Below are 22,222 nucleotides of genomic sequence, written 5' to 3'. Positions count from 1 at the left end.
ATGTGCTGAATAACTTGATCGGACGGTTGTAATGCTTCCCGAGGGGGAAGTCGGTATTCAAAATCAGCGGCGAAGATAAGCCTCTTAGCCAACTTGCGTAGCAGCTGATCACTCTCGCCTCCCCGTCTTCTCCACAGCACTGCGTTCCAACGGACACGAAGAGCGTCCGACGTCCGCAAGCTCTATACCAATCGGCCGCAGGTTGAAGACGGCTCATCCTCATCGCAGAGCTGAAGGAAGAGCCAGAGCCGGCCAGCGGTCGATCTTCTCCCACAGCTGAACCACTTTTTCCTTCCGGGAAGAGCTTGTGAAGCTCGTGAACGGGACACTCGAACAGTTAACCGGTCTCTAATGGCGGAAGATTCAGAGAAGAGGTTTCACTCCATAATGGACAAGCTCTTTCAATACCCGAGATCGAATCCGAAGGCATCCTCTTCATCCCCCAGGTTCCAGCTCTCGCTGTACCTCTTCCCTGCCCTAGTTCTTGTTGGTTTAACTCCATTGTCAGCCTGTACAGTGATGGATAATCCGTCCGTTGTTATATGTTGAGCATTTAGCTATTTCGACCGATCGGATTCCAACTTTGTCGGCGATATAGACGCCGTGTTTCAAATCTGCATGCGAGCTTAGCTCGCAGAGCATCCCATTCTATCAGCTTAATTTGGCCACGAGCTTGCAATGTAAATGGCTGCATAATTAGCGGACTGGATTAATGTTTCCATTTAGTAATTGCTTTTACTGATTTATGTCGGGCGGTTGGACATTTTGTAGTGACGGCGCTTTCGTTTTGTAATCGATTGGTAGTTCATCAGTAATGCAATTGTCGAGGGGAAGAAAGCGGCCAAATCCAATGTCGGGAATGGATGATGCTGAGGAAGTCCAGCCTTCAGCTGGAGTCTCACAAGTTCCGCTATGCAGGCCGTGGGACCGCGATGATCTCTTGCGGAGACTGGCAACTTTCAAGTCCATGACATGGTTCGCAAAGCCCCAGGTCCTAAACTCACACTTTGGTTTTCTCGTGTTTGTGGATCTGCACGTCTATTTTTATGGATGTATTGGTTAGTCGACTCTAATGATGTTGCTTATCTCGGTATCGTCAGGTGGTTAGTGCTGTAAATTGTGCAAGAAGAGGTTGGGTTAATGTGGATACTGATACTATAGGTTGTGAAGCATGCGGAGCACGTGTTTTTTTCTCCACTTCATCCTCTTGGTCACGGGAACAAGGTTTAACTTGCTTTCCTATTTGTAATTTTGTATTCGATTTATAAGCAACATTTAAACATCCTTTTAACTTTTCTCTAGACATTCTGATATGTCCCCCCATTGTTCCAGTTGAGAAAGCGGCGCTTGTTTTTAGCTTGAAGCTCGATAATGGACATAAATTACTTTGCCCATGGATGGACAACTCCTGTGATGAAACTTTAGCTCAGTTCCCCCCTACACCGCCTCCAGTTCTAGCTGATCAATTTAGAGAGAGGTCTTCCTTGCTTGCTCACCTCTTGGCTCTTCCTGTTATTTCCTCCTTGGCTATTGAGTTGATGAGAAGCCCTCAACTCGGTCAATTTCTTCAACAATCATCGAAGCTGGAGTATGGTCACATCTCTCCAGAGATCCCTTCGACGGAATATCAAGAAAATGGATGTGATGCTGAGTCTTCTCATCTTTATTATCAGGTCCTATTTTTATGTTGATCAGATCCGCATCATTTTCAATCTTATATATTTGTGTTATTCCTTATATCTTGCGATCTGATTCTTTTATATGTTTCAAGCATTTGCGTCATTCAGCGATCTTTCTGGTATTGATGATAATATGTAAGGACATTTGAACTGGACGACGTAATAGTGGAAATTCTTTATGTCTGAGTTTTGACTCTTTCTCAGTATTGTCAATTTATCCTTTAATTCTTGCTGCTATTTTATGTTTATCATGAGATTCATCATTTGTGAACCTGGAATGCATGTGCAGGCGTTGAAGCTCATAAGTTTATGCGGCTGGGAGCCTCGCGTATTACCATATGTGTTTGATTGCAAAATGGATCTATCTAATGGTGCTGCTGAAGAGACCAATTCTTCAAAATTTTCAAAGGTGCTTCCTGGAAATGATAAGTCACTAGGCTGCACCCCTGCTGCGGATCTCAGTTCAGGCATGGAGGCAAATAGAAATTTTGGTGTTTCAAGTGAATCAGTTGCTGATCCCAAGTCCGTAGTTCTGGACTGTAAGCTTTGTGGAGCCAGCGTTGGTTTGTGGGCTTTCCTTACAGTAGCACGACCTGTAGAGGTGTTTAGATTGGTTGGTTTTGCACGACTCAATAATGAGAAGAATGGCAGCACAAAGGACGCAGTTGATGGAAATCATAGCCATCGTGTCTCGAGTGGGGAGCCAAATGCACCATCATCCAATTCAAGCCTGACCATTGCGGGTGGGCCACCTCCGACACAACAAAATTTTAAAGCGACAATCTCATTGCCGGTTATTGGCCGGAGCATTAGGGCTCGTTTTTCCTCTGATCCTGATCTTAGAAATCGTTTACTTATCAACCAAGAAGATAACCAATCTGAATTGAGAGGCACAACTGTGTCTTTGGGAGGAGAAGAAAGCAACAGGGCAATTGGAGATATGGGAGACAACCATCCACCTTCTTTGACTGATAACCCTACTGAAGGCATTGATAGTCAGACATCTTCTACTCATCCAAATGATATTTCCGGGGAAACGAGCACTCAGAATGATACAGAAGGTCTCTGTCAAAATAATAATATGCCTAAAGATGCAAAAGATGTCGGAGATGCAGCAATTTCTTCAAAGAAAGAACTGCTGGGTGGTAACATAGGTGAGTGATGTTCTTACTTGTCTTGTTGTTCTTGTTTATGCATATATATATATATATATATATATATCTGGTCTTTCTGAATGAAATCCTTCAAGGTATGAGCCAAGAAGCAGCAATCCTCTCTCTGTTTTTCTATCCTTTTCTCCTTTTCTTTTGGTAGAACAAGTTATGGCTTTTAGCCCTGCGAGGATTATATAGTTCATTGTGCATTCTAAATCTTGGATATTAAGAGAAGACATGCCCCGACTCCCATCAAACGTAAGGAGATTTGGAGATGGAGAACCGGGCCAGAGGATTTGCATCTTTAGCATTTTCTAATTCTCCCCTAATTTGCTTAAAATGACTATAGCAACTGTCGAATCCGCTGCTATAGCTTGCACATGCAGCATCTGTTTTTATTGTACTGACTAATCTGATTCGTGCAGCTTGCTTTATGACACCCTTAGTCTCTAAGTCTGTCTTTGCTAGAAAGAAAACCATAAATGTTTTGACACTCAAAAGCGGAAGTTTGTTGTTATAGCTTCATTTGTTTTGGGCTCAGGGGAGCGTACTCTGCCGGGAACGACAGATAAAGGCATGGAGTTTGATCCCATCAGACAGCACCGACACTTCTGTCCGTGGATTGCATCAACTGGTGGTATGGTGCCAGGCTGGCAACAAGTATTGTCTGCTTTGCAGCGTCAAAAGGAGAATCCTAATCTTTCACCAACAACCCCTGCATCTGCCTCCGTGATCAAGGTAACGTCCTTGACACTATACTGCTTATATGATTCACTTTGGTATTATATATATATATATATACACACATCGAAAGACCTTTATTGAACTGCACCTCAACAGTCTTCATCGATGGATAGTAGTGGGGAAATCCCATATATTTGGATTGAACCCAAGGCACTCAGTGTGATGCAGCTCTTAGAATATTGTAATAGTCATGTTACCATGCTCGAAAACAAGTAAACATCGACATTTGCTGTCAAAATGCGTTCGATTATTCTGGTTTGTTTTGCTCTGCTTGTTCAGATTATCGCGTGTCAATTATTGACTCTCTCTGCTGATCATGCAGGTTGATGATCCCATCACTTCAGTGAGGAGACTTTTCACGTCAAAAAGAACGAAGTCGTCTCAAAGATAGTGTTGACATATGTAAGATTAATTTTCAAGTGGAATTTAGCGTTCTAAGAAATGTCCAATTTTGAGAGCTTTCCGTCCTTAGGCATATATATGGTTTGCAGTGTGAAATTCCTAAAAGTATAGTTTTGCTTAACTTTCGGCAAGGAGCTTATATATGAGATGAGGAAAAGTATCTTTCCCTTGTTGGGGGTTTCAATATAATTCCATGACGAGGCTCATAGGCTAGAAACTCAACAATTTTAGACTCTCTAACGAATGAGCTTTTCCGGTGATAGTAGTCATATCCTTTTTATTACATGAATTTAATTCTCTCTGCTCGGAAAACTGGGGAACTATTCCATCAGTGTCTTTTGTCACTCCACCAGGCCGCAGTTTGTGACCAGAACCTTCGAGTAAGGACGGTTGAAGCCTCTCTCTGCTACAACTGCCCTCTTATCTCCGATCAGCTTGGCAACCCTAATCAACATATACAAGAACAATTATTTCTTCTTCGGCATTCCATTTGGAAAGAATCATCTTTCAGGAAAACAGGTACGGGATAAATTTCTCCGAGAGTACACTGCATTTCCTGAAGCTGAAACATTTTATGAAGCTTCCTTTTACTAAACTCGTGTTTGGTACTACTACATAAATAGTGTTATGACAATGTTGTATCATTCCGAGTTTTATATAGGACATGTCTAAGATGGGAGACTTTTCCTATTATCAGTAGCATGCTGCCAGTGTTGAGTGGGTTTATCAGTGTTAGGATATGAAGTATAGAAGCTCACCTGAAATATGGAGAACTGGTATTCTCGTTCACAGTTTTGACTTCTCCAATCCGCTTAACAACCTCCATTCCTTCCAACACCGTCCCGATCACTAGGGTCGAAGCATCAAGCTCCGGTGAATCCTTAATAGAAATCACAAACTCCGTCGCATTTGGGTCCTTCACAACTTCCTCCTGATCAATCTCCAGCTTCCCCTGCCTAGCTACCAACTTCAAGTTTGGAGGCGGCTTTGAAGGATTCCTCACAATAATTCCAACTGTCCCTGCCAAATTTTTCGTCCCTGGGCATTTCTCAAACTCCCTTTCCCACTCTTCAGTTAGATTCTGATTCGTTAGATCGCTGCCTGTCCTACTCGCAAGCTCTACATCCACGCCATATGATCTCACCCCACTGTGCTGGACATAGTTTGGCATGATCTTGACAAACTCTTTTCTCCTATAGCTAATTCCTGCTGCTCCCGATACCAGATTGCTGAATCTTGCAGCCCCAGCGGGGGAATCATCCCCATATAACCCAATAACGATCCTCCCGGCTGGCTCCCCATCAATGGATATGTCAAGAAATGCTCTCTTCGTAGGCTGTTTGTCGCTGCAGCTCTGAGCAGGGCTCGAGCTCTTCGCTCCCTGGGTTTCTTCTGCTAGTGCCTTAGAAGGGTTAGCGAATGAGTGGGAGCCAAGTAGAAGAAGCAGGGAAGAGTTGGCACATAGAGCTAGCTCTCGGCGCGAGAACTTCACGGGTTTAAAAGCGGGATTAGCCGAGGGGTCGGGTAGGGTTTGAGCCTGCGAGGGTAATTTCGGGGGATTATGGAAATGCTGAGGAGAGGATTGTAGTAGTCTTGAGTTTTGCAGCATTGTTGCTGTATGGGAGGGGTTTAGAGGCCGTCATGCAATCCCTCTCAAGCCCTTTGATGGGGCCTTTTTTGTTGGAGAGGTAAAGGATAAGAGGATGATGGGAAGCCAATCAAATGCTTCTATGTAGGGGCCATTTTGATTTTGCGTGTGAGGTTGAGAACTTATTGCCTTCACAAAAATCTTTTACATTATGTTAGAAGCTGAGCTATTCATGCCAAATCCGGCAGTGCCAAATGGACGCAATGATTCACTGATCGGCTTATCGGACGGATCGTTATAGAAGTTAAGTAGCATTTTTCCTTATATTAGTAGTAACACTTTGATTATGGCCGGTTTGGCCCCTTTGCCATGGTCCTAATGGATGCCAATTGCTTCTACTATCAATAACAAGATTTTTATGGATAATCAAAATCTGTCGTTCACAAAGACACGACTGTACCGGTTAGGTATGCTTCGGTGCGGGGTGGTGTAGTGCTCTCCCATAGAAGTAAGGGTTTTCGAGATTCGATTTTTCTCAATGAGATTTTTCAATGCTAAGTTGCTTCGTTCCGAAAGAGAGAGCCGGGAGATTCATGACTATAAGGGGCTCTATACCCGTGACCAGCCACCGAATCGAGGTCACTGACTGCATCAGATGTTGATAGCAACCTTTGTTTTTCGTTATATTAAGTTCATGGGCCCAACTTATTATTTTTCGTTATACTAAGTTCATGGCCAACTTGTTATTTATCGAAAAAATTACATACGCGTATATATGTATGGGAAGAAGGAGGTCATGTTTTTGTTCTTCCACGTGTTCCACTGCATGCTTCTTGGACGGAGCACTCGAATCATACATCTGTCTCTCCTCAAGTCCGAACTTTTTCTCTGCTCAGAGTCAAACCTCACCCCATCGCTCTCTGTCGCTCTCAATCTCGAGGATGGCCGACCGTCGCACTGCCGGCCATGTTCCGCCGCCGAGGCCAGCCACCACCACCGTCACCCTCCACCGCGCCCCTCCGCAAACCTCTACGAGGTTACTCGGCCTCCTCGCCCTTGCCATCTCCGGTGGGGCCCTTCTGCTCCTCACCGGCCTCACCGCCGCCGCAACCCTGATGGGCCTCATCTTCTTCGCCCCGCTGATTCTGCTCTCGAGCCCGATATGGGTCCCGATCGCCGCCGTGCTACTCGTCGCGGTCTTTGGGCTGCTGTCCTTGTGCGGGTTCGGAATAGCGGGCCTGGCTGCCCTGTCCTGGCTCTACAGGTACTTCAGGGGGTCTCACCCGCCTGGCTCGGACCAGGCCGACTATGCCCGGAGGAGGATCTACGATACCGCCCGGAATATGAAGGATTATGCTCAAGATTATGGCGGTTATCTGCGTAGTAAGATGAAAGATGTAGCTCCCGGTGCTTGAATGAACAAAGTCTTTTTCACTGTTGGACCAGACAGTTGATGCCTCCTAATGAATCTACTGCAGTTTTGTGCTGTCGTGGTTTGGTTAATTAGTCAGCAGCATTTTCTTTTCCATCAGACCCCATAGGGTGTTCCATTAATCCTATCTGCCATGGCCTGACCACGAGGTGCTTCTGTACGCTCCGCACGTGCCTCAGGGCTCATGGATGCGCAATTTGACAACGGCACCGCTGTGGTTTACTTTACTCGCGCATTTGTTTTGTTAAAAGGGAAACTTCAGTTGAGAAGTCTGGGGGGAAGTTTAAAACTAAATAGGCAGAAGCCCTTTTTATAGGTTTTTCTTCAAGATAATTTGAGACTGGTGGGCTATGTGATTCTTGGCGACCATCCCAAGCCGTTGATCAAATTGAAATCTTAATATATATCGGGATATATATGTGATATTCTCACACTATCGGGTGTGAATGATATGATCGCGGCAAGCCCAATGGTGTGAATGCTGATGCATCTTTTAGCGTCCTTACATCCGAGTAAGCCCAATGGTCCATGATATGATCGCAGCCTTATCGAAAAGGGTTAATAGACTTGGGTATTGCAATAAGTGCAGCTAGCCCCAAAAAGGAGTAGTCGCACTTTGCAGCCGCAGTGCTGCAACATTTGGTGCCATCATTCCTCTTGTTGGTTTGCACAAGAAAGGCTGCGGCCAGGGGGAAGTCCTATTAACGAGTCGAGCTCAGAATCTTTGGTTCCAGGTAAAGATTGTGCCATTGCATTTAACCTCATCAATTGCTTATGGTCGGGCTTTATTAATAATCGTCATGTGGTGTCGAGTGTTGCGTTTCTGTATCCCGTTAATTATCATATGTTACCTATTGTTGGGTATTCATCCAATTTGGACGAAGACGAAGTTAGGCTCAAATCGTGTTGGGCTTTTATCGGATTTTAATGGAACCAAAAACTCATCTTTGTGAGGGTTAATTTTCAGCAAAAGAGCCGATCAAAGCGTGGAGGCCTGAAGGACAGCAGATCAGAACAGAGAAGAAACAGAGCATCAAACCTCGATCGGGACCTCAAACGAACTCCGATTGGGACGAAATTTTGGCAGTGACTTCACAACATGTGGAGCTAAGTTCTGAGCGGTCGGAATTTCTATTCGAGCTCTGTAGGTACTGGTTCAACTGACTTTGTAATCCACTCGTTGTGGATGATGAATTTTGGTGTTTGTGTAATCCAAGAGAGTGTGTCTCTTGAGTTTGCTGATCAAAGGGTTTATCTTCGATGAAAAATATTGTGTAATTTTAATTGATAGTGGATCGTTAATTCGGAGTCAGTTTCGTAGGTTTTTCCCACATCGAGATTCTTCACGTAAAATTTTCGGTGTTCTTTTTCTTCATTGCTATTTTTTTATTACACTAGTCGCGATGTTGTTGGGCTGAGTACATCCTTCCCAACACCTATATACGCATTCTAACTTAAAGGCGGGCATGTCTTGTCTATGATCTTTACTGGGTGATGATGAAAGTCATGGTAAGTCATGAAATTTCACGTATCATATATGAATATTCACTGAGTTACAGATGACACGATCGAAAAACGGTGAGAACAGGGTATTTGTGTTTGCTGAACATATTACTAATTAATGACTATCCGAAAATTGTCATACCCGAGCTTGAGAAAGTTATACCGGGAAAGGGCTCGATCGGGGCGACCGTGGAGGCAACTGGTTGAGCTTCCTCCCCTTCTCGTCGTAGTATATGACCCCGGAGAAGTTCAACGGATCGCATTTACCCCCCATCAGGATTGACCTCTGCCAGACCCCGCCATCCCCGAACATTCCTTCTCCCTCCCCCTTGATCTGCTGCTGTTCTTCTTGTTCGAGCACTCTATCGATGCCCTCTTGATTTAAAAAGCTCATCCCCTTCTTCCTCTTCTTCGCCTTCTTGTTCCCTGTACTCCATAAACTCCTCGAGGTGTAGCTACCACCAGACAACGTCGTCTTGAGCTTGTTCGAGTGTCGAGCGGCCCTGATCTTTGCAAAGAGAACCATGAAAGCTGATACAGGGACGAGCCAATTGACCTTCCACTGCTTTTGATGGCCTGATTGGTTCTCCTGGGCCATTATTCGAATCGATCAGCCGGGGAATTCTTTTCTGATTTTTCTCGTGTCCTATGACTCTATGAGTTAGGCCATGTCGAGATGTGCATATATAGAGGAATGGAATTTTGCTGGGTTGTCCGTTCGATTTAGTTTTTGGCCATTGACCTAATTTTGTCAGTTAAAAATTCATGAAGAAAATGATTTAGTCAACGGGCAAAGAGGATTATTGCCCAACCCGATGGCGTCAAGTTGGTTAATTTGGACTGCCACGACCGTCAGACGAATTAACAAAAAATTAAAATTAAAAATATGATAAGATAAAATGAAGAAGATTGCGGCTGGGTTTTGTTTAAAAATTAGTTTAGAAAAGAAGTATGCCCTTCCTTGGTAATTAAGGGGTGTTCTTAATGATCATAAATTTACTATTAGATTAATGGACCGAGGTGGTATATGTTCCTTTTAATCACTAGTCAAGTTTATCGATATGTTACTTAAATCAAGTGGCAAGTAAAATATATAATAAAAAAATGTATTGTGGGCATCACTGAGCTCTACAGATTATGTTTGGAGAGTTGTAGGTGCATATGCATACTGTATTACAGTATGTGTTACTCGCATATGAAAATTTATCATTCTTATTAATTGACAAAGAGTTCTACATATATTATTTTCGATTACAAAAGAGACTCAAGGCTTAGGTGTAATACATACTCGGTCACCAGGATCCCAGTGTAGTTTTTTCTCATTAGTGGAATTTTTCATCTCTTTCCTTACACATTTACTAGATTGATGGCCTTTCCTCTATTCTGTCTTGGTCCAATATTTGTGTTTGCATTCGAACAGTAAAATTTTTATGGCTGATCGACTATCAGAACAAGAGGGACCGGGATATCGGGGTAGTTTAGACTTACTGTTGTTTTACGAGAACTATCGTCTTGATAATTATCATGGGTTGGAGCTTAATTTTAGTCCTGGCCGGCACGATGATGTTACTGAACTGGGTCACGGTCTAATTGGAGGGATCCTAATTACAGTTCAGGCGAAATGAAACTGGTGTTCATGTTAGTGCAGGACGCCCTAACATTTGGTCAGTCGTGGTTTTGGTATGATTAGATCAATTGACTGATAAAGTTCAATGCGTAATTTGAGTTTTTTAAAATCTGATTATAAATGAGCGGAAGGTCATCTTCCAATTTCTGAGCCATAATAAGCAGAATTTATCATAACTAGCTGCATGCTCATATGCTAACTGGGTTTGTAAAAAATTAATAAAAATTTAGTTCATTTGGCTTTTATGGGAAAAAAAAATTTATGAGACAAAACATTTTTTAAGATTATTTTTAAAACTTATTCATGATTTAAAGTATTTTAAATATATTTTTTTAAAAAAAATTCGGTATTTATTTGAGAATCAACAAGTTTGATTCATTTTTCCATATAATTAATTATTATCATCGTGGCGAATGGTGGAAGAACCACTCAACAAGGACTATTAGGAAAAGATTATTATGACACTTTCTCGTTGCGCTTGCCAACTTTCATAAATGATTTAGTTTATTAGGTTTTTAATAGAGAAATATTTTGATTTATTTGGAAAATTTTCTTTTTCAGAGATCATATTGTTTTTAATACGTATCCATACTCGGAATCTCTTTTTTTTTTACTTTTTAATAATATTCATTCGAGAATTCAGTAGCTCATTTCACCATGACCGAACAGTTGAAGAATCACTCAATCACGATGTGAGATATTAGGAAAAGGCAAACTTGATATCTCCTCATTGTTATTACCGGCTTTATATTTATATATTTATTAAAAAAATTTAGCACGACTATTCGTCATGCTGACGCAAGCGTTCAGCCATTGAATCTGCTTGTCCAAGATCCGACGGATGAAAAGTGAGACCGGCTATGCAGGTAGCCTTGTCCGCATATTACTTTAATTTTCCAAGCTTATAGCCCCCGCGGGCCCCACCACCCCCAATCAAATCCATGCACCCCGCCCCTAGTCCCCTCCTGCTACTGTTTTGTAATTATTATTCTATTATTATTAAAAAAAATTCCGAACATTAGCAAGAAAAAAGAATCAATTTTAAAAAATTAAAAATAGAAACATATTTACAGCGAATAATTACTATATGGACAGATTTTAAAAATTGGCACTCCCATAGAAAGGAAAAATTGACAAATCGAGCTGCCAATTTGTCGAAAAAGCTCAATATATTTCAAATAACAACGTTTCTTACCAAACTATTAAATTCAAGAGTTCAAACGGATTCAGTTCGAGATCATAAACTTGACCGAAAATTCTAAGTGACCGTACTACTTCGACACAATGTTCTCCAAGATGGATCTCCAAGTAAAAAGGGGAAATTGGCCGCGACGGCAATCACTCCCCTTTTATTTTTCTATTTAGTGTTTCAAAATGAAAGAAAATAAAGAAAAAAATAATCGGGCCAAGAAGACTGGGTGCGGGACCGGTCGCCCGTGACCATCACCATCTTGTCTGAGGTCTCCAACGGCCTAGAAATGGCTAGCCACTAGTCCCAGTTCGAGGTCGCTGACAATCGGATTGTCGGTGGCCTTTTTAAAGATATGGTGGCCGTCGTCGATGCATCATAACCACCAATCAAACTATCACTCAGATCATCAACGACCTCGAATAGGGGGATGGTGGTCACTGGTGACTAGCCCCGCCTTTGTCTCAAATAGCTTTATTTTAACAAAATATCCAAACTAACTTTGAATTTTGAGAAAAATATAAAATTATAACAAAATTACAAGAATTCTTCCAAAATTTCACGTCATCAATTTTTTAAAAAATTTACTTGAATTTTAAAGATAATAAGAAAGATTTTCACCACCTAAAATTGGAAGTTAAAATTTCAAATAACTATAACAAATGAAAATTACATAACTATAAATGTTCAAACCAAAATAATATAAATATTTAGAAACTTTGCTATTTCGATTCAACTATTAAAGAAGTACTGTGAAGTAATTAAAGAGGGTGTAACGCAGTAATGCACACCTCACCTGCTGATCAAGAGGTCTAAAATTTAATACTAAGGTTGAATATCTGTTACCCTTTGTTAGATATTTACGTACTTAGAAAATACTAAATATTTAAATTAAAATACTAGATATTTGAAATTTTCAATACTTCAGGTACTAATATGGTATTAGAATTTGACGATTTTTGTACTTTTGGTTGTCAAGGTTAGTATTTACTTATACTATCAAACTACTAAATATTTGAATTAAAATGGTAAAAATTTAAAATTTTCAGTACTTTAAGTATTAGTATAATACTGAAATTGGACCGATTCCAATACTGTTAATTGTCAAGATTACTATCTACTTATACTTTCAAAACACTGGTGTGTTTGGTTTTAGAGTTGAGTTTTGATTTTAATTGTGTTGTAATGATTGTGTTGTTAAATTATGAGAAAAAATGTGAAAAAATAATAAATATTTAAGAGAAAGTAATAATTGTATTGTTACATTATGAAAAAAGTAATGGATAGTTGAGAGAATTTAGTATTAAAAATTGAATTAAATGGTTAAAAAAATTGAAGAAAAATGGAAAAGTAATAATTATGTTGTTGATTTTTGTTGTGTAGTGAGTAGAGTTAAAGTTAGAGTTAAAATTTTTAAAACTTGATTGAAAAACCAAACGGGATGCAAAACGTTTTTGACAAAAAGACATGTATATAGGTTAGTATTTCAGTACTTCAAGTACTTGTGTATTATTGAAATTAGATTGATTTTAATACTTTCAATTGTTAAGATTAGTATTTACTTGAACTTTCAAAATACTAAACATTTGAACTAAAAATACAATATTTGGAAGATTCAACACTTCGAGTACAATATTTACTGAACTTGATTGTTGCACTTTTATTTGCTAAGGTTAATATTTACTTATACTTGAAAATACTAAAATGTTGGAACTAACATACTAAATATTTAGAAATTGAAGTACTTCAAATACCGAATAAGTAGAAATTATAGTACAAGTAATAATGCAGTATTGTAATTGGCCAGATTTTATTTCTTTTCGCTATTCACATTAGTATTGACTTCTTTATGCTATTACAAATGGGAGAAGAAAGTTAGTGTAACTTTTTATTCCCTAAAATGCCGTTCGACAAACAATATGATGAATTGTGAGCCATTCGAAGGGAAGGTAATCTATAGTATATATGTTGGGAAGGGTGTGCTCGACCAAACAACAATGCAGCGATTAATCTTCCTCCCCTACTAGTGTAATCGAGATAAGAACCACTCAAATCAACCAACAAGCGGTAAATAAAATAACACCAATATTTTTACGTGAAAAACCCTGATGTGGGGAAAAACCACGGGATTAACTCCGAATCAACAATCCACTATGAATGAAGGTTGCACAATAATTTTCATCAAGGATAAACCCTTGGATCACCAACTCAAGAGACACATTCTCTTGGATCACTCAAACCCGAAATTCGTCACCCACAATGGATGGTTTACAAAATCAGCTGAAACAGCACCTACAGAGTTCGAATAGGAATTCTGACCGTTCAAAACTTAGCCCCACGTGTCGTGAAGCCGCTGTCAAATCTCATCCCGATCGGAGTTCGTTTGACGTCCCGATCGAGGTTTGATCTACAACTGGTCGGACGGAAAAACAGCTCTGCTGCTCTCTGTATTTTTCTGCTCTGTACTACTGATCTGATCTTAATTCTGCTGCCTCTTGCTGAAAAATAAACCTTAATAAAAGTGGATCTTTGAGCCTATTAAAACCTAATAAAGGCCCAACTAGATTTGAGTCCAACTTTCTCCAAATTAGAGGGATATCCAACAATATATTATGTAATTCGAAGTACTTTCATAAGAGTCTCTTGGATCGATGAGAACGTGCCATGTCAGTTTTTGTAAATCTTCACGTTTTCTACATTAAATATATAGATATATATTGATTTTCCTTGTATTTAGTCTCTCTTCCGCATGCATGCACTGATTCCTATAATGAATTGGCTAATAATAAATTAGATAGGCATTTTTCATCCATTGAGGAAATTAGAGTAATTAAAAAATTTTCATGGACACTAAGGAAGAGATAGATTAGAGCAATTGATGCTCAACGACCCCCTATCTTGATCTCATATGAAAATTTACCAACCTCTTCATGTTATACATGTCATTAAACATTCTTTAGATTTAATTATAGTAATTTTAACCACAAAGTTATATTCGTAATTTAACAACAACTTCACCTCCTTTATCAAATGCACGAAACATGATTTTATTTTATCTCCTTTTTCCATTTCCGGTTATTCCTCTCTTCTTCATTTTTTTCTACTTTTTCTTCATCAGCTAATTAATTAAGTCCCTTTTCTTTATTAGTCAACTAAAAAAATTCGTTCTTGTAAAAGAATTATCATAGTCAGTATCTTCTTGCAACTGTAAAAAGCAAAAACTATTCCTCTCCCAAATACTATCTTATCTGAAGAAATGGAATTAAATCATATGATATTTTCCACGAGTGTCTTACCTCAATGTTGGTCCTTAGAGGGAGGGGAAAAAAAGAAAAGAAAAGAAAAGAAAGCATTTCTTCTCTGGAGGGCTACCCCTAAGTCGGTCCTTAGGACCTTCAGGGAAAAACGGCAGAAAAGGATATAAACAGGATTGAGCAATTTCTTAATTATATAATTAGGATTGAGTAATTTCTTAATTCTATAATTGAGATTTCAATTTTTTGTGACCCTTCAAAGTTTTCCTTTCTTTGTCAATATCCAAATATTGCTTGATTGGTTGTTTTCTTTCGATAATGTATCTTCCTAATATGTATGTATATGCATTATTTAAGCAGATTCTATTAAATGGCATATATAATTATGCCTCCATAATACACCACTAGATTTAATTATTCTCCGAACATAAATGAGAAATAAAAATAACTTTGTTTTATTCTCCCTGCTTATGACAAATCACTTCTTTTTTTTCCCCCCCCCCCTCGAGACCATGACAAATTACTTTTTCATCATGCAATTTCAACACTAACAGATAACTTTATTAGTCCCAAGTTATGAAAATCACCTAATCAAAATATATATTCTTAAGTTTCATATACACAAATGTATACGCAATGCGCGATTAAATGGCTAGTTAAGAATAAATGTACATTAGTATATTTGTTAACCACCATGATACACTTGTCCTATTATGTCTCTACTCCTCCTCATTATTCTCTCCCTCCCCCTCTCTTCTTTCTCTACCAGGCCGCAAGTTCTTTTCCCATTTTTTTATCCTCTTAATTAATTATTACTGTTTATTATTCAGTTTGCTAATTTAAAATTAACATTCAATTCTTGATATTTTTCGATATATTCACCGATATATTTGCAAAAATAGAAGCTTTATTTTCTTACAAAAATTAGCATTGTCATTATATTGTAAATTAATTTCCCTTCATAATACTGCTCGTAGTGCGAATATAGTTCTAATACTTTTAAAATACCGAATGCTTGAACTAAAATACTAAACCTGCATTTCAGTTAAATTACTAAATATTTAAAATTTTAGTACTTTTAGAATATTGTTTGGCACTTCCTAAATTTTTTAATATGAATTTTAAATTTTTATTTCGAATTTGAAAAGAATAATTAAGGTTGAATTTTTGAAAACATTTTAATTTTAATTGTATAAACGAGTTAAAAAAGAATAATTAAAAAAGATAGAATTAGCTGGAGTCTGGGGAGAGAGGGGTGGGGCCCGCCTCATTTCCAGGGTCACTATGCCTTCACTGTCATTAAGGGGGAAAAAAAAACACAAAAGATAAAATATAATGGTTACCGGGTGAATTGGCTGCAGCCGGTCACCCACAAAAAGACAGTTCGGTGTCAGCATGACGCAATGTCAGGCTATACGAACTGCATATTTATATTATAATTGACTGATATGATTTTTAATTGATTGATTGATGAGGCAACGGATTTGCCAATATTGGCTCTAATCTTCAGAATTGGGTTAGAACGCCCTATATATATATATATATATATATATATTTCTGAATAAACATCAAATATTATTATTAAACCAAGCATTAATACAAGGATAGCTCTCAAACATACATAAAGAGTCAAGGTTGATCGTATATATGCCAAATTGGCATAGACCGTGTGCTTGAGAGTTGAAAGATGGAGATACCTAAGCACAACGCCATTTCAAGGACGAGAGGAAAGGAGCATACTAATATCTAGGACATTGTTCTTGATGTCCCAAGAGATGTTCCCGGGACAAAGCAAGGCATTAACGAGCATTAGAGCGTCTAATTCGAGCCAAATCTTCGACCAACCGAGATTGAGAGCAAGGGAGGTAGAAGTGAGGTTAGCTTGGACTTCTGCTTGAATTTGGGCTACTAGCTCGTTGGAGAGGCCTCCTAAGTCCTATCGTGTTGATCTCCTAGTCTTGATTATGTACTGTCCTTCGTGGACTGTCTAGTCTCAATTCGTTTACAACCCCGATATAATTATACGATGGTATAGTAATAAACCACTTGTCTTTTTTGCTGAATAATAATAAATTATTGTCATTTAACAATATCGTCGTCATCGGTTGCCAGGGCAAGAGCACTTGATTACGTGCATTTGAGTCGCCAATTTCACGTCTCCTTAATTCTACTATTTTTTATTTCGGCTATAGACAGGATCCAAGCCCATCGATCTTTTTCATACCATTTTTTAACGACTTAAGAGCACTATTACTAACCCTTCTAACTTGGTTAGTGATCACGTGCGCCCCCGAAAGCCTTTGATTAAGACTCATTAAACACTGATCGTCAAACTTAAGGACTTCCCGAGAGACTCAGAACAACTGAAAACCTACGAAAGGAAGGGAAACCCTTGCTCAGAATCACCAAGATGCCCCGAACAGTCGGCAACGAAACGCCGAAACCCTGATACTTAAATGACATGTCAAGGAAATGTAAGCTCCCCCTGTCCGGATGGTGCCGGAGACACTTGATCAAGAATTCTAAAGTTAGACAGTTAAACAATATACTGCATGCAGTTTCTTATAAGCAGTAATCTACTGTGAATTTACGGAGTAATGTATTCACCAGGATTGTGAAATTAGTCGGATGAAACTTGAACACACTTTCATTAATAAAAAAAAAAACTATTGAGTCTATAAATGGTCGACAACAATATATTTATATTTATATAAAACAGTGAATCCTCGTCCGTAGGAATGAAGTGGCGAGTTGGGAGTTGTCTCCCACTCCCACACTCTCCTACTCTCTTTTCTTAACTTTTTTTTAAAAAAATTCTTAATTTCCACGTATTTTTGTTATTAATTTTTTTTCCATGCATGCATTATCTAATATTTGAAAACTCAATTGACCCCAACTAATTCATTCGTAAGACTCGAACCTAAATTTTAGTTAGTTGAAACTCAGTTAACCCCAACTAATCCATGCTCAAGTCATGTCGGTCATCCAATAGGTGCAACTTGAATTCGTGAATTTTCTCATTTCGCAATACTTGAACCTAAAATCTTAGTTACGAATTCATAAATGTTTTTTATTCACAAGCCTCGAATCTAAAATTTTAATTATGGGAAAGAGGTGCCAAATTACCTAAACCAAAGCACATTGATTTCTGTTATTTACTATTAGCTGAAACAATTCGAAATGAATTTCCTCATAATTGCATCACAGTGGATAAAAACTAACCTTCCCCTTTTCGTAGTTACTATTATTTTTTCTTTGTGAAAGTTAGGAGTTTTCTCTCAACCACACGCTTTTTTCCCCTTATTTTTTATATTTTCACTTTTTTTTTGTTATTTAATTTTTTCAACTATGCATTATCTAAAATTTGGAAACTCAATTGGCCCCGACCGATCCATCTTCGAGTCAGGTTAGTCCATTGGCAATTGAAACTCGCATTCATGGATTTTCTCCATTAACAATACTTGAACCTGAAATCTTACTTATAGAAAGATGTGCTAATTATTTAAACCAACCCATGTTGATTATCGTTTATTAATTGAAACGATTCGAAAGGTATTTACCTCAAAATTGCTACATAGTGGATAACAACTAGCCTTCCCCTTTCCTTGGTGTTATTATTTTTTCTTTGTGAAAGTTGGGAATTTTCTTTGGCTCGCACACTTAAAGAAAAAAAAGTTCTTAGTATTTTTTTTTCAAATTTTGTTATTTAATTTTTCTTGTGCGTGCACTATCTAATATCCAAAAGTCAATTGGTCCAAATCAATCAATGTTTGAGTTAGGTTAATCCACTAATGGGTAACTCCACTAATGGGTAACTGTATTCGTAGATTTTCTCCATTTACAAGACTTGAATATAATATTTTAGTTATGGGAAAGAGGTTTCACATTAACTAAACCAACCCACATTGATTATTGTTATTTAATATTAGTCGAAACAAATTGAAAGGAATTTACCTCCAAATTGTGCCATAGTGGATGACAACTATGGTTTTTCTGTTTCCTTCTTATTATTAATTTTTCTTTGTTAAATATCTCATCATTCTATTCATTTTCATTGTTTTTAATATATCTTAGATGAGGAATTACCTTGTCGGTGTACATTTAAAATAAGAAAAAGAGAGAAGAGGAAATGATTTCCAATTATTGTCACCATTAAATTTTCCCACCTTTTATCAAATATATGCTAATCAATATTTCAGCAACTCAAATATGATATATAATCATGATAAAAGTGTAATAATAAGATTACTCACTAACATTAGATATCCAAACAAATTTATTCATGTAGTTGAACAATTTATAATTGATTCAAATAATACTTAATTAAAGTCACAAAAATCCCACCGCGAAGTGCCGGTCTCTTTTTCCTAGTACTGTTGATTACTTGTCATATATATATTGTGCATATATATATATATATATATATATATATATATATATATATCAACAACCTTAACTATCACTGATACGAAAACGAAATTTCTCCAAAGTGATTTTCCTTTTTGGATTATAAGCGTGATCTCAGTCTATTGGTTGAAATTAATTTATGCATGTTTAGAAATCGACTTAATTAACCTTAACAATGAGGTGCTTTTCACTAATGACATTACACGAAAAATCTACTCGTATGAAGCGCAATTTGATTATTGTATTATTTTAATTTGATTATTGTATTATCGATCATTCCATCCAACGTCATTTAGTGAACTACCTGTCACCTAAACTTGGTCAAAAGTCCATATGAATTTAGGTGATTCATACAGTAACCTTTGCAAATCCCGATGTGGTAGAACTAATCCTCATAATAATATAATGTTCCCTCGTCTGAAAATGATGCTAAAGTTCCGCTTCACGTGTACTGCCGTGCCGTTCCAAATACTTCTCGGACTTTGATAATTATCAAATCAGTAAGATTAATATTTATTTGCATGTAAATCAATGAGGTTATACACATCACATCATAATACATGCATGAGAATGAGTTTATTCCTTTGATCCTGGTGCATAAATAATTTCGCTGATAGTATATTATATTAGTAACTTAGTTACCGAAATGATCGATAATGTAGTGTTATATTCAAAACAATATGTGTGGTAATATAAAAGGTTACATGTGCGCAGTAAACACACCGGCCACCGGTACGATATCACAGTAACCGACTTCATGCCAGTAGCAAAGTTATGATACTATATTGCGCGAGGCATAATGCATATGTGAATTGATGATACATTTTCTCTCAAAGGAAAATCTGTTCAGCTGTTTGAATATATCTTGTCAAGAATACCGGTCATGAGAAGATGATTACACACCGACATGATCGAAGACATACACCGATCGAGAGCCTCAGTGGTGCAACGGGTTTGGTCCGGTGGGAACGACCCGCTTATCCAAGCCATAGAGCGGGTCCGTCTTGGCGCCAGCTTGTCTTGTAGTATGGTCCCTGTGTCGATGCTTGTGGTGGTGGCGATGATGCCGGTGGTGTAGGAATGGGGTGAAGTCGTACTTCTGCGCGAGGGACTTCCTGTCGGTGACACTCAAGGTCCGGAAGCTATGAGTAGTGTTGTTGCTGTAGTTGGTCCAAGCATGGAAGAAGAAGAAGAGGAGGGAGAGCCAGAGGGTGAGGCTAAGGAGATGGAGAAGCTTTGGAGACATTGAAGGGCTGCGAGTGCACGCAATGCATGGGAGAGAGATGGATGGAATATTAGGGCAAACGATGAAGGAGAAGGGTAGAGATGAGAGTGATCATATAAGAGGAGAGGTTGAGAGCAATGGAAGCTAATGAAGTGTGTTGTGACAGCTAATTGAATGGAGATATTGTAGTGTAGATCCTAATTAGACTGGTAGCATAAGACAATGTTGTCTTCGACATGGAAATGACAGTTTCATGGAGGGGGAGAGAGGGTTTTAAGGTCCAAGTGATGCGGAGAGGGAGCAGAAATTTGCCGACCATTCTTCCGATGAATCTTCCCTTACCGTTCAAGGAACTACTTCTTGGGCCACTAACTAATATATTAATTAAAAGACACCCAAATAAAAAGCTACATTGTCAAACTCTTCATTAATCTCACGTGAATTTACTTATAACATATGTATTACTACATATACTAATCCCCATTCTAGTGCCGAGCTTTCTGTCCGCGAAATACTTTCCAGTAAGTTTAGTTTTGAAACCTTATACTGTAAAACAATTATGTTTGTAATTCGTCGGATGCACCATCTCATAGTTTTATACGTGTGTGTACTCACATTACGTTAGACTTGCTCATGTATATTATTAAGATTAAGAAACCACCACCGTCATTACCAACATGGGGTTAGTTTTCAAGAGGTTCAGTGCTTATTTTCCTTTAATCAAGAATTCAAATTCGAGTATGGAACAAAAGATATTCATGCTGGAAGAGGTTTATACTTTTAATAGACCGATCCGGCGTCATATTCATATACAAGCATCTCGCAAATCTTTTTGATAAGTTCTCCCAGGTCAATTGACCTACGGAGAAATGAAGGGGAAGACTGCCTTATCAGGTGTATCTTTTTAATTAGGAAGTGAAATGGGAAATAATTTTTTCGTTAGTCACAGCTCAAAATGTAATAAAATCATGAGGTTCCTTATTGGAAATTGAGCTTGCCGAACTTTTCTCTCCAAAATCATCAAACCGATGCATACGGATCTTAATTACTAAAGATAGCTTTGACCTTAGATGAATCGGTCAAGTACTCATCGTCCTTGAAATTTTAATTTTAATTATCAATTTATCATGCATTACTTATTTAAACGCACGTACACACATTGGAATACGATAAAAGTAAGTAAATTTTGCATGGGAGAGAAATCAGTATCTTCACTTCCACTCTTTCTTTCTTTCTTTTCATAATTTGATTTATAATGAAAATAAATAATTATAAAATTTTGGGACTCCAACCCTAAACCGCATATATATGCACACAACAAAGGGATTGAATTACAAGTCAACGCGTTTCGTAATGAGTAGGCAATCAATGACCAGCTAGTCAACGCATTCCATTTAATATAAGATACATATGCATACATATGTATACAAATTAGTATACATGCATATATATAATTTGTAGCTTAATTTTATATTATATATATATATATTTGGTTTTGATTTATAGAATGCAATCAATATACTGCCCATATATTTTTCTTTTCAGTGCAATAAAGGGTTTTTCTCATTCCTCGATGAAAATGAAATTTGGTTGATCCAAAAAAGAAAGATGAATCACTTTAATCTCGAGTGGCTTTACAAAAATTGTAGCATCATTCGAGATGGTTAATGTGACCATAATACAATGGTACATCTAAGATAATTCACTCAGCAAATTAAAATATATAATATCCAATCCAATAATAATAGACACGTGCCGTTGATATCATGAATATACATTGGAGTGTTCAGAAGTGAAATTAGGGCGTGGAAGTGGACTTCATATATCTATGGACTTAGGTAGTTTTTTGTCATTGCTTTTATTTATTTTTACAATTTGCAGCTTGGTATCCAAAAATCTAATGAGTCTCGATTAATTCGGTTCGAGCAAGTTCGGTTTACTAAGAGGTAAAAATTCACAGCGTGAATTTTCTTCATTTACAAGACTCAAACTCGAGAACTTGCTAAAGAAGAACATAT

The 22,222-nt window shown here is 38.1% G+C and overlaps 5 protein-coding genes across 8 annotated transcripts; 2 read left to right on the top strand and 3 right to left on the bottom strand.

The window, feature by feature from the left end:
* Positions 1 to 118: 118 nt before the first annotated feature.
* Positions 119 to 4,705, top strand: LOC116187574. Of its 4 annotated transcripts, none has more exons than XM_031516359.1 (8): positions 119 to 446; positions 805 to 991; positions 1,101 to 1,224; positions 1,333 to 1,673; positions 1,969 to 2,833; positions 3,375 to 3,571; positions 3,900 to 3,979; positions 4,333 to 4,672. In XM_031516359.1, the coding sequence occupies exons 1-7, from the start codon at positions 352 to 354 to the stop codon at positions 3,966 to 3,968; spliced, it is 1,878 nt and encodes a 625-aa protein (XP_031372219.1). In that variant the 5' UTR covers positions 119 to 351; the 3' UTR covers positions 3,969 to 3,979; positions 4,333 to 4,672. The 4 variants fall into 4 exon arrangements, with proteins under 4 accessions (XP_031372219.1, XP_031372220.1, XP_031372217.1 ...); XM_031516360.1 differs by having other exon boundaries at positions 4,288 to 4,672; XM_031516357.1 differs by having other exon boundaries at positions 120 to 446; positions 3,900 to 4,705.
* Positions 4,128 to 5,694, bottom strand: LOC116187575 (peptidyl-prolyl cis-trans isomerase CYP26-2, chloroplastic). The gene is made up of 2 exons (XM_031516362.1): positions 4,738 to 5,694; positions 4,128 to 4,423 (listed from the first exon to the last, which is right to left on the bottom strand). The coding sequence occupies exons 1-2, from the start codon at positions 5,586 to 5,588 to the stop codon at positions 4,321 to 4,323; spliced, it is 954 nt and encodes a 317-aa protein (XP_031372222.1). The 5' UTR covers positions 5,589 to 5,694; the 3' UTR covers positions 4,128 to 4,320.
* On the top strand, positions 4,368 to 7,368 carry LOC116187576 (oleosin 1-like). The gene is made up of 2 exons (XM_031516363.1): positions 4,368 to 4,498; positions 6,464 to 7,368. The coding sequence occupies exon 2, from the start codon at positions 6,509 to 6,511 to the stop codon at positions 6,980 to 6,982; it is 474 nt and encodes a 157-aa protein (XP_031372223.1). The 5' UTR covers positions 4,368 to 4,498; positions 6,464 to 6,508; the 3' UTR covers positions 6,983 to 7,368.
* Positions 7,369 to 8,659: 1,291 nt separating this feature from the next.
* Positions 8,660 to 9,100, bottom strand: LOC116188894. The gene has a single exon (XM_031518351.1). It carries the CDS (start codon positions 9,098 to 9,100, stop codon positions 8,660 to 8,662), a length of 441 nt encoding a protein of 146 aa, XP_031374211.1.
* A 10,816-nt stretch (positions 9,101 to 19,916) lies between these two features.
* LOC116188893 (CLAVATA3/ESR (CLE)-related protein 12-like) lies at positions 19,917 to 20,225 on the bottom strand. The gene has a single exon (XM_031518350.1). It carries the CDS (start codon positions 20,223 to 20,225, stop codon positions 19,917 to 19,919), a length of 309 nt encoding a protein of 102 aa, XP_031374210.1.
* Between the last annotated feature and the right edge of the window lie 1,997 nt (positions 20,226 to 22,222).

Source organism: Punica granatum, chromosome 8 (assembly GCF_007655135.1).
Source record: "Punica granatum isolate Tunisia-2019 chromosome 8, ASM765513v2, whole genome shotgun sequence".
NCBI classification, from domain to species: Eukaryota; Viridiplantae; Streptophyta; class Magnoliopsida; order Myrtales; family Lythraceae; genus Punica; species Punica granatum.
Note: the sequence above shows the minus strand (reverse complement) of the source record. Positions and strands in the feature narration are given on the sequence as shown.